This window comes from Gymnodraco acuticeps, unplaced genomic scaffold, assembly GCF_902827175.1.
Source record: "Gymnodraco acuticeps unplaced genomic scaffold, fGymAcu1.1, whole genome shotgun sequence".
NCBI lineage: Eukaryota > Metazoa > Chordata > Actinopteri > Perciformes > Bathydraconidae > Gymnodraco > Gymnodraco acuticeps.
In genome coordinates this window covers 819,188-835,841 of record NW_022989819.1, presented here as the reverse complement: position 1 = coordinate 835,841, position 16,654 = coordinate 819,188, and the positions used below count along the sequence as shown (strand labels likewise).

Genomic DNA, 16,654 nt, shown 5'->3' with positions numbered 1-16,654 from the left:
TAATCATATATCTATCGATCATAAATCTATCGATTAGATTTATGATTAGAAAATTATAAAAGTAGGGTAGACATGTGGATATTATCCGGCTGAACAAAACGTGATCTGTCTCTTCAATGTGTCTCAACCACAGACCTTATTTTGAGCTATTTTCCAAAATCCTATGGAGAAATTGCATTTGTTTTTGTCGAAGGAACCGGAAGTGGTAAAATGCTAACTTACTTCCGGGTTTTAGGACGCGTCACTGTGGCACTCTATAGGGGCTCACTGATTACAGCAAGTATGCAATATCTGGTCTCTAAGCTTATATTATGAATAAGCAACAACTTCGCCTAACTAATGAATACTCGTTATTTTACCTGCTGCTTTGCTATTTAAAAAAAGGTGGTATTAAGGAGAGAGGGGGCCAAAGCATGACAATGAATGTGTTTTTTAACAAATGCATCTTACAGCAATTATGGAAAGACATTAACAAAAATACCGACATAAGCAAGTTTGGTAATTGATCCAAATATCTGTATATTGGTGCTAAGGTTTATTGCCCAACTCTAGTTATAACTACTAAACCTAATCAAACGGAGACATCCAAATGTAACACAATGATTAAAATGGGTCACCACCACCACCACCACATACATATAGGTGAGTGGCTTACCTTGTAACATGCTGAGCTCGTCTGCAGGAGGGAAAGGAGTGAGAGAGAAGGCAGAGGCAACTGTCAGACATGCAAAGCAGTGCACGACCAGCGTGTGGCCAGGTGACAAAGTGACAGCCGCGTGTTCAACAGAAAATAAAGACTTGGGCAGAGAGATGCAATATCATCTGGTGCAAAAGAGTACAGCCGTGTTAAGAAGACGCTCAAGGGAAAGGCACTAAAGGAACGTTTGCACCAATTGATATAACTACATCAATTCAAGTTGGGATCAAATGTGCTTTGCTGTGATGACTAAACAGATTTTAAAGTCATGAGATTTTCCTCACACAGCAAAAAGTTGCAAAAATAGTTCACTTTATTAACTCAATTGGATAAAATAATGTGATCTTAGTCAATGTGAGGAATATCTCCATTTAAGTGTATAAATATATGTTGGTCCAGGATACTGCAATAATGTGTCAAACAAGCATATCAAAAGCAAACATTTAGACACAGCTTATTGAAATTCAGCATCCATGTAGAAATTGGAAGCTCGCTCGTCTTGTATAACATTTGAGGTTTGGATTTTTCAGATTTCAGTCACTTTTGTGCACTAGCCCAAACTACCATTTTATTCTCTCTGTGCTATGTGTGTGCATGCCATCTGCAGCCTTTAGCAGCACAGTAGAAATACAACTGCAGCTGTAAAACAACCACTTTCACCCCAACACTAGGGGGAGCTCTCTTCCTTTTAAACACACTTCTCCTTCCACCCAAAGTTTCCACTTACCAAGATATTTGGCCTTCTCCTCTCTCCGCTCCTTGGCAAGCTTCTGCCTGTCCTCTGACTTCATGATGTCTGGGAAGAGATGGATGGGGAAGGAAAAATAAGAAGAGGATGTGTAAGAGTCATACTGCAAACTTACATCAAGTCCAATTCATTTAGCCACATCAGATCACACAGCATTTGATTTGGAATAGTTAACACATCTTTACATATCTTCATGTTTCCTAGCGGGTCAAAAACAACAGAGTACCATATGATCTGCAACACCATCACATCCTGAGAGAAATTCAATATCTGAGGATGTTTTGCCTCACCGAGTGAGATTCATGACATACTTCCATATAAATGAGCAATTAAAAAGATTAAAAAGCTCTTACAAAGAACTAAATTAAAGCCGGTTAGTTAAGCTCACCCTAATTGGAATCAGTCCTTGAGGATGACTTATGTTACCACAAAGCTACATAACTACTATGGGGTGAAAAGAGAATAGGGAATAGTATACTAGGGCTGTAAGTGTTACCACAGATACAGTATGATATCCATTGTTTGGAATACAATATAGAATCAATTCAATTCAGGGGCATACGAATACATATACCCATTTAACACATGAGCTACTTAACTCCCAGAAAGCTACTAAAATATGTTTTTAAAACGTATCTATGTTGCCTTTCCAATCGCCCTCAACTCAAAACCGACCTGAGTCCACAGTGATTCCTGCCCACCGACAAACATAAATATAAGAATACACTTTTTCTTCAAAGCTGCAAATCAGCAGGACAGAAGCTTTTAACTGTTAAATGTCACCAGTAGGAAATGCATGCCACAAGACAATGACAGGAAAGTGGCAATGTCAACATGTTCTCCACTGATGTTCAGCAAAGCATGACGTTGTGTGACTTATTCTCTGGATTGGAAAAAGGCACAAATTACAACTGCTTGGGGAAAAAATTCTTATGAAATATGATCTTATCCAAATAAAAGCTGCAGCATGTGGCAGGGCCCATATACAGTATCTCCTATGCCATATGTATGTGGGTGGGTGTATGTTTGAATGTGATATGTTATGATTGCAGGGGGGCACTTACATATATCTCTTCCCTCTGTGACATCCCTGAGGTGTGCTCACAGCTCACACATTACATTCCTACGCAATGGATCCACTCATTAGGGAACAGCAATGCAATCAAACACTGAACTGTAGCATTTCAAGAATTCAAAATGCAACCTTCGGTGATAACAGGTTCCGGTTCATTTTGACTTGACAAAGGTGAACTCTGCCTTTTGTTCACCCTCCAAAGAATATATACAAATAAATATTTACTACTAAAGTTGACACAAATATTTCATTCAGTAGAAAAAATTGCTGAAACTAGACGTGTGGAATTTGTATCCTCCACACGTCTAGTTTCAGCAAGTTTTCGAACATTTCTGAATCTTTAAAAAGTAGATTTTAATCAAAATCAGCCACAAATGTTATAACCAAAGCATGCTTTTATAAAAGTGTTTCCCCATTTATGCAAGTCCTGTAAACTATTTCAACTTATTTCTGCAGCCCAAACAAATTAAATGAGCTTGAAAAGGGTTAACTCAAAAAAACATGTATCTACCATGTTAAATCATATATGGTATATTCAGTGTATTGTACTACAACCAATAACACTGGTTACGGGCTTGATCTTTCTTGAGCCTTCATGCTTCATCATCCCCCTCAATCTTCTCAGACCAGATGTTCAACATCAAACAAAGGAACTCATCCTTCAGCGATGTCTTAGGCGTGATTCACAAACAAGAAAACAATCTGCCATGCAGCTCTCCCTAAGAAAAACCTCTGACCCACTTGATATTTATAGGACAGTGGCCCATGTGCACGGGTGTGATGTGCTCCTGTTTGTAACTCACCACCATGTTAATCATAACGTCACATGCACAAAGGTTTCGAGACAAAAACAGACTGGCCCAGTAAATACTGTGAGGTGCAGTGTTTGGGCTCCAGACTGTGCACACACTCAAAATGACAGCTCTGTGTAATTCCTCTAAATTGCAGTACAATAGGAGCAGTGCAGGGTACACTGTATAATGTGACGTACAACTCTCCTGGGCAAATTCAATAGACACGGTTAAGATATAATAAAGAAAAATATTTCTTTAATTTTCACATTTTCAATGACTCCAACAACAAGAGCAGGTTCTCATGGACACAAACAAGTCTCTGCTATCACAAAGCAATGTTTGAAATGTGGCAAAATACCTTAGCAGACCTTTCCTAGAATTTACTAATTAGGGGCAACAACGTGCTTTTAATCTTCATTATACTGCGCTGGGCTGTGTAAAACCTCACAAGTAAATCGCTTTACAATTGGAAAATGAACTTGGAAGGACAAAAGGGAAATGTAGGTCAACTTTGGAATCAGCAGAATAAGGACTTATTGCATATCTCTCTTAATTAGACCAGACAAATACAACAGTATATCATAAAAGTATTGATAGCATTCCAAACTGGAAGTATTGGGAGTTATTGGGGGGGGGGTTATCCACATCACCTCTCTCTAAGGGACTAAAGACCATGACCACACTGAATGGATTAATGGATAAAGAATAAAGGGGACAGAGAAAAGAGGCTTAAACTCCAAAACCCCTCAAACATGCTCCTTAGAGTTTGCATGGGCCGCTAGCTAGAGGCTCCAAGGACTTTAAGTGATGGCATTTTGGAAAGGCTAGGGTGCAACAGACAGGTCAAACTAAATGGACACTTGGCTAGTCATTAAGCCCACCTTTAATTACAGACCACTGTGTTGCAGTATTAGCTATCCACTTTCAGAGAAAGCTCATTTGTCCATAAACAAATTGTATTCTAGACTAAAATCTTGGAGCCCAAAGCAGAGAGTTTCTCACAGCTTCTGTTCCATGCTTTTTCTAACAACTGCAGCAACTCTTTGGATTTGGCTTCACGCCTGAAAGCATGTGGTCACTATACCTCAGATACTGAAGCATTACTTTACCTCAAGAGACCAGACCTAACTCAATCCCATTGCAGATGTAAATGCATCGTTATAAGAGCACTGCTTCTTGTCAGGCCAAATGTAGCTTGAAACTTTAAACACCTGATCTGTATCGGAGTCAAACAAGTAGAGACATTTCTATTTACCTTTAGGACTTTTCAACCTGGACATAGGAGACGCAGGTGACCCAGGTGTTCGAGGGATGACGTCAGATTTTGTCGGGGTAGTCAATCTAGGGTCTGTTTCTTTCTTAACCGGAGACTCCATTCTCTCTGTGTCCATCATCGGGGGGCTGCTCTCGCCCTCCGGGTCAGGCCTGGTTGGGTTTGTGTTGAGATCTGAGAGGGGAGCTGTTGAAAGAGAAAGACACGGAACAAAAACAAGTGAGTCAGGGTAAAAGGTGAGACAAGCGCAGAGACAGAAGCCAACCAGTCAGTCTTCATTCCTTTCACAACAAGGCCTGTGAAGTATTTTCGTGTGGGTGACGTAAACTTCCGCCATAGATGTATCAAGTGTGCGGGGTGGAGTCTGTGGCTACTAGGTGGATACAGTTTTCTTTTAGAAGTTGCTCATTTTAATAACTCACGTTAGCACTGTGACACATAATGAAACAGACCACCTCAAAATAAACAATCTAAGCTCCTGTGTTTCTGTACAATGTGTCTTTCAGTTGTTAAGCAACATTATCTGCTGCAGGGATTACATCATTTACTCAGAAGCACAAGATAATAAGCCTTAAGTCGGCCCCCTCAAACTCTACGCCTAATACCATTTTGTACTCTGCGCGACAGACTGACCTGAGCAAATGCCCTGACTCCCTGGCGGAACAAAGCACAGTGATTGCTTTTTGGCATCCTGGTGATTTTATTAAGATGAAATGAATTGATTAGTCAAATAAATCAGAGTGATCATCTTCCCAGAAATAGTCCCACTTCTTTTTGATGAAAACTACTTGATGGGAGCCTGTTCAGGTTGTTTTAATAAAAGAATAGCTGGGTTAGTTTGTTGGGACAGCAGCTTCACTCACAGCACCATGACTCACATTTGGCACGCTGCTAAACTTGAATCTCCTACTCAAACATTAGTTTGCCCAGGCTTTGACGGCCAGACAAAGGCCCTCATGGGAGGGACTCTTGGCTTTGTCCACTCAGCACTGTACCCCTGCGCTCCCTGTACACCCATGTTGGAGTACGGTTTCTTCTGCATAGTCTCTGAAGGTAAACACTGGGGCAACACGCTGTCAATTATTCAGACTTTGGCTAAAAACAACACAGACAGTAGGGGGCTGTCACACTGAGGCAGTGAACGCACGGAAGATTTACTCTTCAAATGCTGCACTACTCAACAGTTTGCATAGAAGAGAACCAATGAGCAGCGAGACCAATGCCGTGCAACTTAAAAGACAATTGAGTATAGCTTTCTATAGAGTATGCAACTGTGCCTGTTAAGCCATAAATATCTTCTTGAGAACAACATGCAAAACTTTTTTGTTTGCTCTCGAGAGAAAGATATGCTGATGCCAAATAAACTGGTCAACATCTCGCTTCGACAACTACAAAGCTTAGTAATATTCAGTGTGATATCAGGTTTCATGGCAAAACAAATGGATACTGATGAGGCTGAATTGGACGCAGCCTGATTATCAGAGGGAACAGCAGTATGAGTCTATAAACCAGTGCAGCTGGGAGACATTGTGTTTCCCCTGCCGAAGCATGCCACTATTAAACAAGCATTCCTCGGGCAGCGATGTGCTTTGACAGAGAGGGGGCATTGTTGAGGTCTCTTCATGGCAACGGGACAGCGGCCAAAACACTGCAATGACAGCGAGAGGAGGGGAGAAAGGAGGGGGAATGTAGTGAGATAAACAGAAAGCAGAGGAGGTGCAGTTCTGTAACAGGACTTTGTGGGGAGTGTGAGCAGGGGCCAGTAATGTATTCAGGAGTTACATTTGAATTAAAATAGTTTACATTTTAAAAACATCACAGCACCCAGGGTTTGCAGCTAACTCCATTAAAAAGTAATCCTGTTAAACTGCTGACATATCTTTCCATGTTACTGAGCAAATCCTTACTAAGAAAACGTTATGCTTGGGCTACTGCCCAGGTGATGCCTCATACAAGTCTTTGCTCTGTATGTATCATTTCATACCATTTATTTTTACAAATCCCTGAGGATTCCATGAAATGGAAATCCATGAGAAATCCATGAGATGAGAGAAAGTGCAGTTCTGACAGATGGGTTTTGTCTTGCTTCACATACATTCAGTGAAAGTTCCTCATGCACCGGAGAAGTCGAGCTACGGAAAATAAGCTCTCTGTCAGCACTGTGGGCGACTGGTCAGACAATCACTGTGATCTATGCTGTCAATGATGGAGAGAATGGGAATGTAACATACTCTGCTATGTTGGTGGCACTGTCTATGAATACCAATGAAACCTGAAGCTCTCTGGAGGAAAATGGGATGGGAGCTGAGGGAGAGGACTGCTGCTGCGTAGCAAGGGACCCAAACAAGGGCTGATTGATGCAGTCCCCGACTGTCTGGGCTACGAGACCGCTGGGAGAACAGAGTGTACGATACAGGAAGGAAAGTTAAATGGAAAATAATCATAGAATCTGAGCTAAATAAACTGCAAAATAAGTTGTAAATAAATCTTTAAAAGACTGCCATGAGTTTCCAAAGCCCAAGGTGAGTTCTTCAAATACACTTTATCCAACCTACAGTCCAACATCTAAAGAAAATGAACTTACTTGGATACAAAAAGCAGCAAATGATAACCTTTCAGATTCAGCAACCTGTGCATATTTGGCATTTTTGCTTGATAAACAATAATTTTTGATCATCATAAATGTTCGTAGTTATTTTCTGACGACATAATTGATTAAATATTTAACAAATCATTCCTGAATTAGTTTCAACCTCAGTCTGTACTTAAAGGTACCCTGTGAAGTGCCGGTATGTTTCACAGGCCCCAACAATGTGGCAACAAAGGCAGGGAGTAAGAAGACTGAAAGACAGAAAACAAGGGCGTAAACAAAGCACAATTTGGAATAGAAAACCGAAATTGTTTCTGGGAAAATGAATACATTCAACACATTTTCAGACCTCGACAATTACAAGATGAGGAACACAGAATGTAAACATGACTTGTTTGTTTACAGGAAACCTCCATGGAGCTACTTCAGCATAAAAGAACAAATGAGTTTGCTAAGTTTAGTGGCTCTGATTCGGGGACTTGTGCCTGCCCTGGGCTGACATAGTGATGGGGACGAGTATATTTGGAAACCTGATTACAGAATCAAGTGTACACAGTGACCTCTTACAGCAAACAAGATTGGGACATTGTCATGTGGGATTTGAGGAGAATACTTAAGTAATATTTGCACAGATTTACAGAATGCAATGACCAAATCTGTTCAGGACTCCATGAACTCTGAGGTCTGCCTGTTGTCACGTCACGGAGAAAAACACGATGAGCAATACTTCAGACAAGCTGATAACATAATCTAGTTTGCATGTAACAAAGTGTTTATGTCTGTAATCATTCTGTTTCTATTATATTCTATTTTATTTTTATTTACTTGTACTATTGTATCTGTTCTATTAGGCGCTTTCACACCGGAGTACTTTTCCCAGTATAGTTCCGATATAGTTCAGAAAATGTGCGTTCACACCAAAAAAAAACGGAACTAGAACTTAGTTCATGAGAACCTTTTCAGTCTACTTTCATGGGAGAAAAAGGTTCCCATTTCTGATTGGCTGGGCGGATTGCAAACCACGCCCCGTAAAACTCCCAAAACGTTTTGTGAAGTCGCCATTTTATTTGCTCGCATTAGCATTATTAGCATTAGCATTAGCCCAGCGCAGAAACGCAGAGAGACTAACTTATGGCAACACAAAATAAAACATGGGAGTGGTGGAGATGAGGAGGTGTCGGCGTTTCAGGCGATTTACTCGGAAGGCTTCAGTAGAAGCTGCTGGGAGTCCCAGCAGCTTCTACTGAAGCCAGTCCCCAACTCCGGGGACTTCCAGCCGGGGACTTTGGGCGGCAGTATACGCCGTAAAGTTGTTTGCGGCCTGCCAGTAAACCCAAAGCAGAAGAAGAAGAAGTGACGTCAGGGGCTTCATTTGCCTAATCCTCCCCCAGGGACTTATTCCGGTGTGAACGCGATCTGCTCTTTAGTTCATCAGAACTAAAGAGTTCTGATGAACTAAGTACGGCAAAGTACTTGGTGTGAAAGCGCCTAATGTGTTGCACTGTTGGAGGAGCCTGTGACCTAAGATTTTCATTGTCATAACTACACTGTAGCTATGTACACATGACAATAAAAGCCTTGATTATTTATTCATTTATTTAGTTATTCATTTAGTTCTTTATTTTAATATTTATAACATAACATAGGATTTCATAAAGTATTTTTTAAATAGTTTATACATTATTCAAATATAGGAATAGTAGATAGGATTACTTAAAATATAGTACCTTATATTTCATATTTTTTCCCTTTAGACCCTTGCGGTTTATTCCTAAAAATCCTTACCCTTACACACACCCCATTTTCCCTCTGCTGGTCTATGGCCTTGTAGAGGGTAACGGGGTACAGAGTCGCTTAGATAAGCGGGGGAGTGCATCTGACGAAGAGATAGGTTGTTGTGCTCCCTATCTCTGTTTCTTATCCTATATCTAATAGAACTGCTCGGGTCTTGATAGATTGAGTGAGGAAGTTCATGAGATCTTTTTAGAGAGTTATCAAGAATAACTTTTATCCAATGACCTTTCCCCTCTCTGTCTGTGTCTGTGTATTCTCTTGTTCCGATTAACCCAGCCAAATATTTTTTCTTGTTTTGTATCTATATCTACGCCGGGATCCGGAGTCGAGGCTGATCCTCTTGCTGTAGTCCTGTGTCTTGGATCCTCTATCCTGAGTTCTGGATTAAGTCGTGGACTTCGGGTCGTGGCTGAACCTGTCTCTGCGGTCCTGTCTTGGGTCTCGCCATGCTGCCTCCCTGATGGCTTCCTCAGGATTGTAGCTGACATCCTCGTGGATTAATCTTCTTATTACAGACACATGCATTTCCTAACATTCGGTCTATATGCTGTCAAATGTATTATCTCTTCGATTTACACACGGCATCTATTGCACGTCTGTCCGTACTGGGAGAGGGATCCCTCCTCTGTTGCTCTCCCTGAGGTTTCTCCCATTTTTCCCTTTAAACTGTGGGTTTTCTCTGGAAGTTTGTCCTTGTACGATGTGAGGGTCTAAGGACAGAGGGTGTCGTTTTCTCATACTGATATTCTGAACAATCTGTGCTGTTGTATTTGCTGTAAAGTGTCTCTACTGTAGGCTATTTTTATTATATGTACAGCACTTTGGCTCGACCAAAAATCGTTTATAAATGTGCTATATAAATAAAACTTGATTTGATTTGATTACAGAAACAGGGCTATAAACCTAAGTCCATTACTATATTAATACGACCCTAAGGCAGAGGGGTCTATCAGTGTAACACTTGTATCACCTTCTTTCCATATTTACACTCCAGCCTCCCAGAGGCAATAAAGAGGGGACGACTCCAGCCAAAAGCCATTAGGCCACCCTTTTGTAGCATCACTTACATTATTCATATTCATAATCCAATGCATACCTACTTCCCCAGAGACGCTTGAGTCTCCATCAAGCCTGAACATGGAAAAACACTTTGCTGGAGCTTATTGTTAGAAGGCAAAGGAGAAACACAGGACAAACACTGCTAACATTTATTTTGAGGGACTTTGAAGGTTTTCACGGTTAATTCCTTAGCTACTTCTATCACCAGCTCCAGGAAAAGGGATGTGTTAAAAAAGGTTTTACCTGAGTGGTTGCTTAATTTACTTGGCAATCCTTATTGTCAAGCTTTGTATTAGTACGAGATTGTACTAATATGAGGGTAGTAAGTAACTCAACATGTAGAGCCGCTAAAAGCAGTGATGTCATCGCATGGTTGCTTTGTTTTATCTTCCTATAGAAGAGGGGTATGCGACAGCTTTGAGCCCTCTCAAAGTGGGTCAGAGGAGGTTCAGGATCTTTCCATGCTGTGCGTGAACATTGATTGAACATCACACTGTCACCTTGCACCACTGCTTGGTTAACCCCATAATGTCTCTTTATGGGGCCCCTCTAGGTTTTAAACAAAGCCTCAGGCACTCAGTCGAGCCCTTTTAAATGCAAAAGGATACAATGGAATAAGATATATGTAAAAGTAAGCAGAAATGGTAAAGGAACCCCTGCTGAAGTGGGTGTTTGCATGCATCCATGAGCACAGTGTGGGAGCAGAATGGCAGGTTGAGAATCAGCAGGTAATTAGCACAGATTCACAGCACATTTCCCAGTGAGAAGCATGTCAGGTTAAAAATTGGTCTGCAATTTCAAATGTTGGCTTGGGAAAATACCCCAGGCTCTGCAAAGCTCATTGCACATTCACTTTCAGAGCGCAAGCACAAAGGGATATGGTACTTTACAGTTAGGCTGATGACACTGTGAGTAAAGAGCCGCGTTAAAACTGGGACAACTGGTAATTCTGCCACACAAAATGTGATTTATCTCAAATCCAATTTCACAGCATATTATTTTGTTAGAGCAGGTTATAAATAGCCACACTTCTGCCCCAGTGCCACTTCAAAAGACTTAATCACCCCCCAAACTGCAGGGAGGGCACCAGAGCCTTTGCCGTTAATTATCTTAGGAAGGGTATGAATATGTATGTCCAAGAAATAAGACATACATTTGTTTAAAGAATGCATAAGGAAGCATATACGGGAGGATATGTCCTTGGAACAGCATGAGGCAAAATAATAGGAAGCACTTTTATCGACACACAGCTATACAGACTAAAGGTTCAGACAATATAACCTGCTGCTATTTTTCTACCTGATCATTCCACCTCACAGGACACAGAGTCAGGGTAAGAAAAGCTTGTGTCTGCCACAGCACAGCAAAACACATGACTCACTGTATGACAGAACCAGCAGACTATGACACCACATTCTTATGATAGTGTGTGCACAGCTCAGGGAGGATACTTTCGGGTGAGACGAGCTCCAAAAAGCAACATCATTGTGAAACCGCTCGACACAAGAACAAGCAGTGTGAAGTAAATACAAAGAGGATTTAAAATGATCTTGATGGTATGATAGTGATGTGTCATAATGGATACAACTCACAACTGCTGCTCATTCCCAATGCAACATCCAGAGGACCGCCAATGTCTCGCCAAGATGCAGTGCAGAGTACAAAATATAGGGCATGACATTGAATATTTATGAAGCTAAGAGCTTCTCTCTTAAGCACAACCGTCTCCTACCAAAGACATGAGACGATGCTAAGTAGTGAATGCAAAGACCACCAACTAGGGCTGCTAAATTAATCGTATTTTAAATCGCGATTACGATTATGGCTTGCAACGATTACGAAAAGAACGTAATCGAAATAAAACTATTATCTTTTTATTATTACAATTTTTTTAAAAAGATGTATAATAATAATAAAAAATGTTTGGTCTTTCAGTTGAATTCTACTTAAAGTTCAGGGTAATCTACTGTTAAAAACATACTGTTCACATTTTTTTCTCCAATAAATGGATGTTTTCAAAGTCAATGAATAATTGCATTTAATAATCGCAATTACAATTATTGACCCAAATAATCGAGATTATGATTTTTGCCATAATCGAGCAGCCCTACCACCAACAAGCATAATCAGAATACCTTTGTTAGTCCCACAGAGGGGAAATGTACGTTGTTACAGCAGAAAAAAAGCCACAGACAGCTTAATGTTACATGTTACATATGGTACATGCATTAAAAAGTATTAAAGCAAAATAAAAATATAGGATATAATAAAAAATATATTAAAAATAAAAAGTTACACAATTTACAAAATACACATCCTGTAACAGTTCTTAGGATTTAGCAGCCAGGTATATATTGCACAGTTATTAACAGCATATATATATTGCACATAATTTTTTTTATAATGCAATCATTCATACTAAATGCTAAATCTAAGTAGGCCTAATCTTACAAACAATCTTGGTGAGCAGGGAGGAAATGCAGCACATTCTCTTGAAAAATGGAAATGAGGCAAACAAGAGGCGAGGAAACAGTGTGGGGACCCAGAATGGGAAATGAAAAGAGTGGAAAGGGAAAAGGGCGGCAACCCGTAAAAAGAAAAGAGGAACTCTGGAAACACACAGAGAATAGATCTGCATCTCATTTGGGATGGGCCAGAGGACGAATGAACTACCTCATCGCTTACCCCTCTAACCCGTCGCCCCTTCACCCCGTTGTGTCCCTCCTGCACCCAACGGGATGATGTAAGAGGGCAAGGGGGCCCAGACACACAGGAAGCGCAGTGTAAACAACAAGCACTGACTGTGTGCCAAACCAGGCCCTGCGTGTGTGTGTTTAAAGAGCAAAGTTTTCATTAGATGTGAAAATAACTGAGGTCTACAACTTTAGAGGGGGGCGGAGATAAACATCATTAAATTAAGCACACAAACCACACTTTAATAACACCAAGCTACTTTTAACTAGGGCTTAAAATGATCCTTTTAAATTATACATTATTCTACTCATTAGGTTTCAAAGTAGTACTTTTGATGTACAAAATGTTTTGAAAAGTGATCATGAGAGAAAGTAGACAGTTAAAATTGAACAGCTGAATAAAAAATAGAAAAGTAGACCTCACAAATCAGAAGCTGAAAGCGAAGGGCTCCAACTACTTCAATTATTAATTGCTTATCAAAATGATTGATTGATTGAAAAGCCACTGAGATGATGTTATGATACAACTGAGAAAACACATGACTTGTCTTTTGTTGGTTGGACTACTTATTTACTTGATTTAACAATATTAATACTTTGAAGAAGGTCAACAGCAACTTCCGGAATTAAAAAAGAAATCTTCAAGCATTTCTTTGTTTGATGAATAGTCCAACAACCTAAACTTTTTCAATGTACCATCGCATGAACACCACATTCAACAACATTGATTTGAACCACTCATCAGTTCTTCAAATAGTTGCACATCATTCTTTTTCAAAAGACTAATCGATTGCAGGCCGGATGAATTAAGAACGGGTCGAGGATATCTGAGTCAGACTGATGAAGCGTCTCATCGGGCTACAGCTGATTTCTGATTCATAATAAATGTCAACAGTACTTCTGCACAACAAACAACATAGTTGAAGTCACTCAGAACGACTGCATCCCTTCACTGCATGCCAATCGACCGATGAATACCGATCTCTGTCAGTGACGGCTACAGCTTCCATCCTATCACCTGGTCCGGGCTGAAACAATGCCTGGCATTTAGCTGCTGCTGCTGCTCTCTCCTGCAGCGGCGTAAGCACCGAAGCCCCCGCGCTGATGAAAGCCTCCGTTTATCTGACCTAGCAGCAGCAGCTCCCCTGGGACCCTGCTTCTGCTGCGGCTACGAACATGCTCCAACATAAATGCATACTGTAAGTATCCTAGACAGCCGGGCCAGTGGCTGTGTCAAGGACAGACACATTCAAGCTTTTCTCAATGACATCACAGGACGAAGAGGGATGTCTGGGCCGCACAAGTTGCCATTCATAACTGGAATGGGTATACAGACATACCAGACAGTCGCTCCTGGCAACCTTTTTCATATCCCCTTTGGGGGTTGGGAAGTGACAGCATGATCTAATTGTCACTGGTCTCAATGGTGGGGTTTACTGGGGCTCTATCAAGGACCAACTGTTGTCAGAATAAGATTTAAACCCTTTGATTTAAAAGTAAGGCTAGTTAGTTTCCTCAAAATATGCCGACTTTGCTTGACAAAAATAACAATGTTTCACAGATGCTTAAAAGCAACATGATCAACTGAAATATTCTGCATACAAACAATGGGATTCAATGTCCTTTGATTAGCCAGGTAAGCACTCAACCAATGATGAATGTTAAGCAATGCAACTGCAAAGCATTACTAATCCCCTATTGACCTAGTTTAATTTCGTTTTTGTACAGGACTACAGAATGTAACACTATGTTGCAAAAATGACGATAAATCTGGTGCAAAGGAGTGTGAGTGTGTGTGTGTGTGTGTGTGTGTGTGTGTGTATGTGTGTGTGTGTGTGTGTGTGTGTGTGGTCTAGCATTACTATACTTGTGGGGACCTAAATCTGTTTACATAGTCACGTGTGGGGACTCGCCGCCCTTATGGGGACAAAATGGAGGTCCCCATAAGGGGAATCATTAATTTTAGGGTGAAGACTTGGTTAGGTTTAGGATTAGGGTTAGGCATGTGTTGTTATGGTTACGGTTAGGATAAGTCTCCAGGATATGCATGTAAATCAATGTAATATCCCCTGAAGCGATGTATACGTTATGTGTGTGTGTGTATGTATGTATGTATGTATGTATGTGTGTGTGTATGTGTATGTGTATGTGTATGTGTGTGTGTGTGTGTGTGTGTGTCCGTCCTTGTCTGAGGTAGCTAACAGAGCTGTTGTTTGTCATTTTGCTTCAATATGGTTGTTTTCGTAAACATTGCCTTAAGCAAAAAAAATGAGGCCCATGCTGTAATTGTGTGTCTGTTCAACATACAATTACACCCAACAGTTATCATTAACTGGATTTGTGTCTCCCCACTCAAAAACCCAGAACCTCTCTGCTGGCTGCAGGGTCCAATCATAGGTTTCATAATCATAGGTGACTATGACGATGCCAAATGTTCACCCTCACTCCCTGAGTTCCAACCCATCGACAACAAGACATGTCCTATATGCCTTGATCTTAACATATCTTAGAAACCAGGCATATTAACTCAAATTAAATGGGTCACACAATAGATGGAGACATATGTCTATGGTACACCTGCCAGGGAATGTGTCATGAGATCAAAGTGTTAAATGCCCTTTAGCTGAACAGGGACTGGTCTAATATTAGCCGATAGGTCTGGTGACAGTAACTGTAACGCAGAGCAGCCAGACTGGGATATTTACAGACTTGGTGGAGGTGGAAGGAACAAGCGACATGGTCCAAATCCAGACTTCCCTCCTCTTGTCCTTCCTCTAATGTCCCAGGGCGAAGGGCAGTACAGCTGACTATGTTTAGGCTAAAACACTGCATGGAGGCCTTCCTTTCGTGTGACACAGTGAAGAATAAAGACAGAAAGGGTAAGGAAAACAGATTCCTCCCAAATAGCACATGTAAAGATTTCATGGGCTTCTCATGTTTTATAAAAAAAGAGCAGAGATTAGAAGTAAGAACGGCATGTTTCGCTGCTGCAGCATCTTGGATCTTGGACCAAAATCCTTTATTCTACCCTTTTCATTATTGTCCCACTGTCTCAATCTCTATTTGTATTTAATGCATTATGTAAAACTATTTCATTTGCGTAAAGTGAACAAAATAAGCCGTTCCTTTCCATGTTCCAATGATTTGAACAACCTTCACATCTATCTGGCTTCATCATGTTGTAGGGATGCTCCGATCGCCAATTTCAGGGCCGATCGCCGGAATCCGTATCGGCCGATCGATACCGATCCGATCAAGTAGGCGGGGCCTAAATGGAAGATTTAAACATCACTTTAAATCTTCCATTAAAAGTGATGTTTAAACTCAGTTAATGGGGCTCATTCACTGGAGCTTCCACAAACAACAATCAACTTAATTATTACATTCAAATGATGTACATTATTCAAGTTGACATTCACTTTGGATAATAACACGAGAGAAATGAGCGGAAGCGCTCTCTTTTCCTCTCCCTCTCCTGACAGCCTGTCAGTATCTCATGCAGCTCACTGATCCAGTAATGAGTGACCCGACAGTGAAAAATAAATATATTTATAATAACTAGTTTAGCTTGTTCCAGAGGTAGATCAAATAGCTAAGTAGGTCTAACTCTTGTGTGTTTTGCTCCGCTCACCGGTCCGGCGGGCGGAGCTGCAGGATTTCTGCTTCACACACGTTGCATTCCGCTATTTTACTGTCTTTTTCGGACACCTTGAAATACTGCCAGACCGGTGAAGCCATTTTGGCGAGCTTGTTTTGCCGCACACAGAGAAAAGTGTCATGTATTTTACGTCATGCGATCGGCATGTTTAGAGAGCACCGATCGATCGGTAGAGAGTGAGTATCGGTCGATCTCGATCGGTGACCGATCGATCGGAGCATCCCTATCATGTTGTAGTGCAGTCAATGTGTTGATCTGTTAGTTTGTCTTTGA

The 16,654-nt window shown here is 40.9% G+C and overlaps 1 protein-coding gene across 6 annotated transcripts in view; it reads right to left on the bottom strand.

Moving 5' to 3' along the window:
• Positions 1-16,654, bottom strand: part of map7d1a (MAP7 domain containing 1a) — a 40,718-nt gene that overhangs the window by 18,325 nt on the left and 5,739 nt on the right. For 4 of the 6 annotated variants that reach the window (XM_034232932.1, XM_034232939.1, XM_034232927.1 and 1 more), the window contains exons 2-4: positions 4,570-4,773; positions 1,425-1,493; positions 656-676 (exon numbers count right to left, since the gene is read on the bottom strand). In XM_034232932.1, the coding sequence (XP_034088823.1) occupies positions 656-676; positions 1,425-1,493; positions 4,570-4,773 (294 nt within the window). The remainder of the gene's footprint in view (positions 1-655; positions 677-1,424; positions 1,494-4,569; positions 4,774-16,654) is intronic. The other 2 variants (XM_034232948.1, XM_034232961.1) reach the window with 1 other exon arrangement.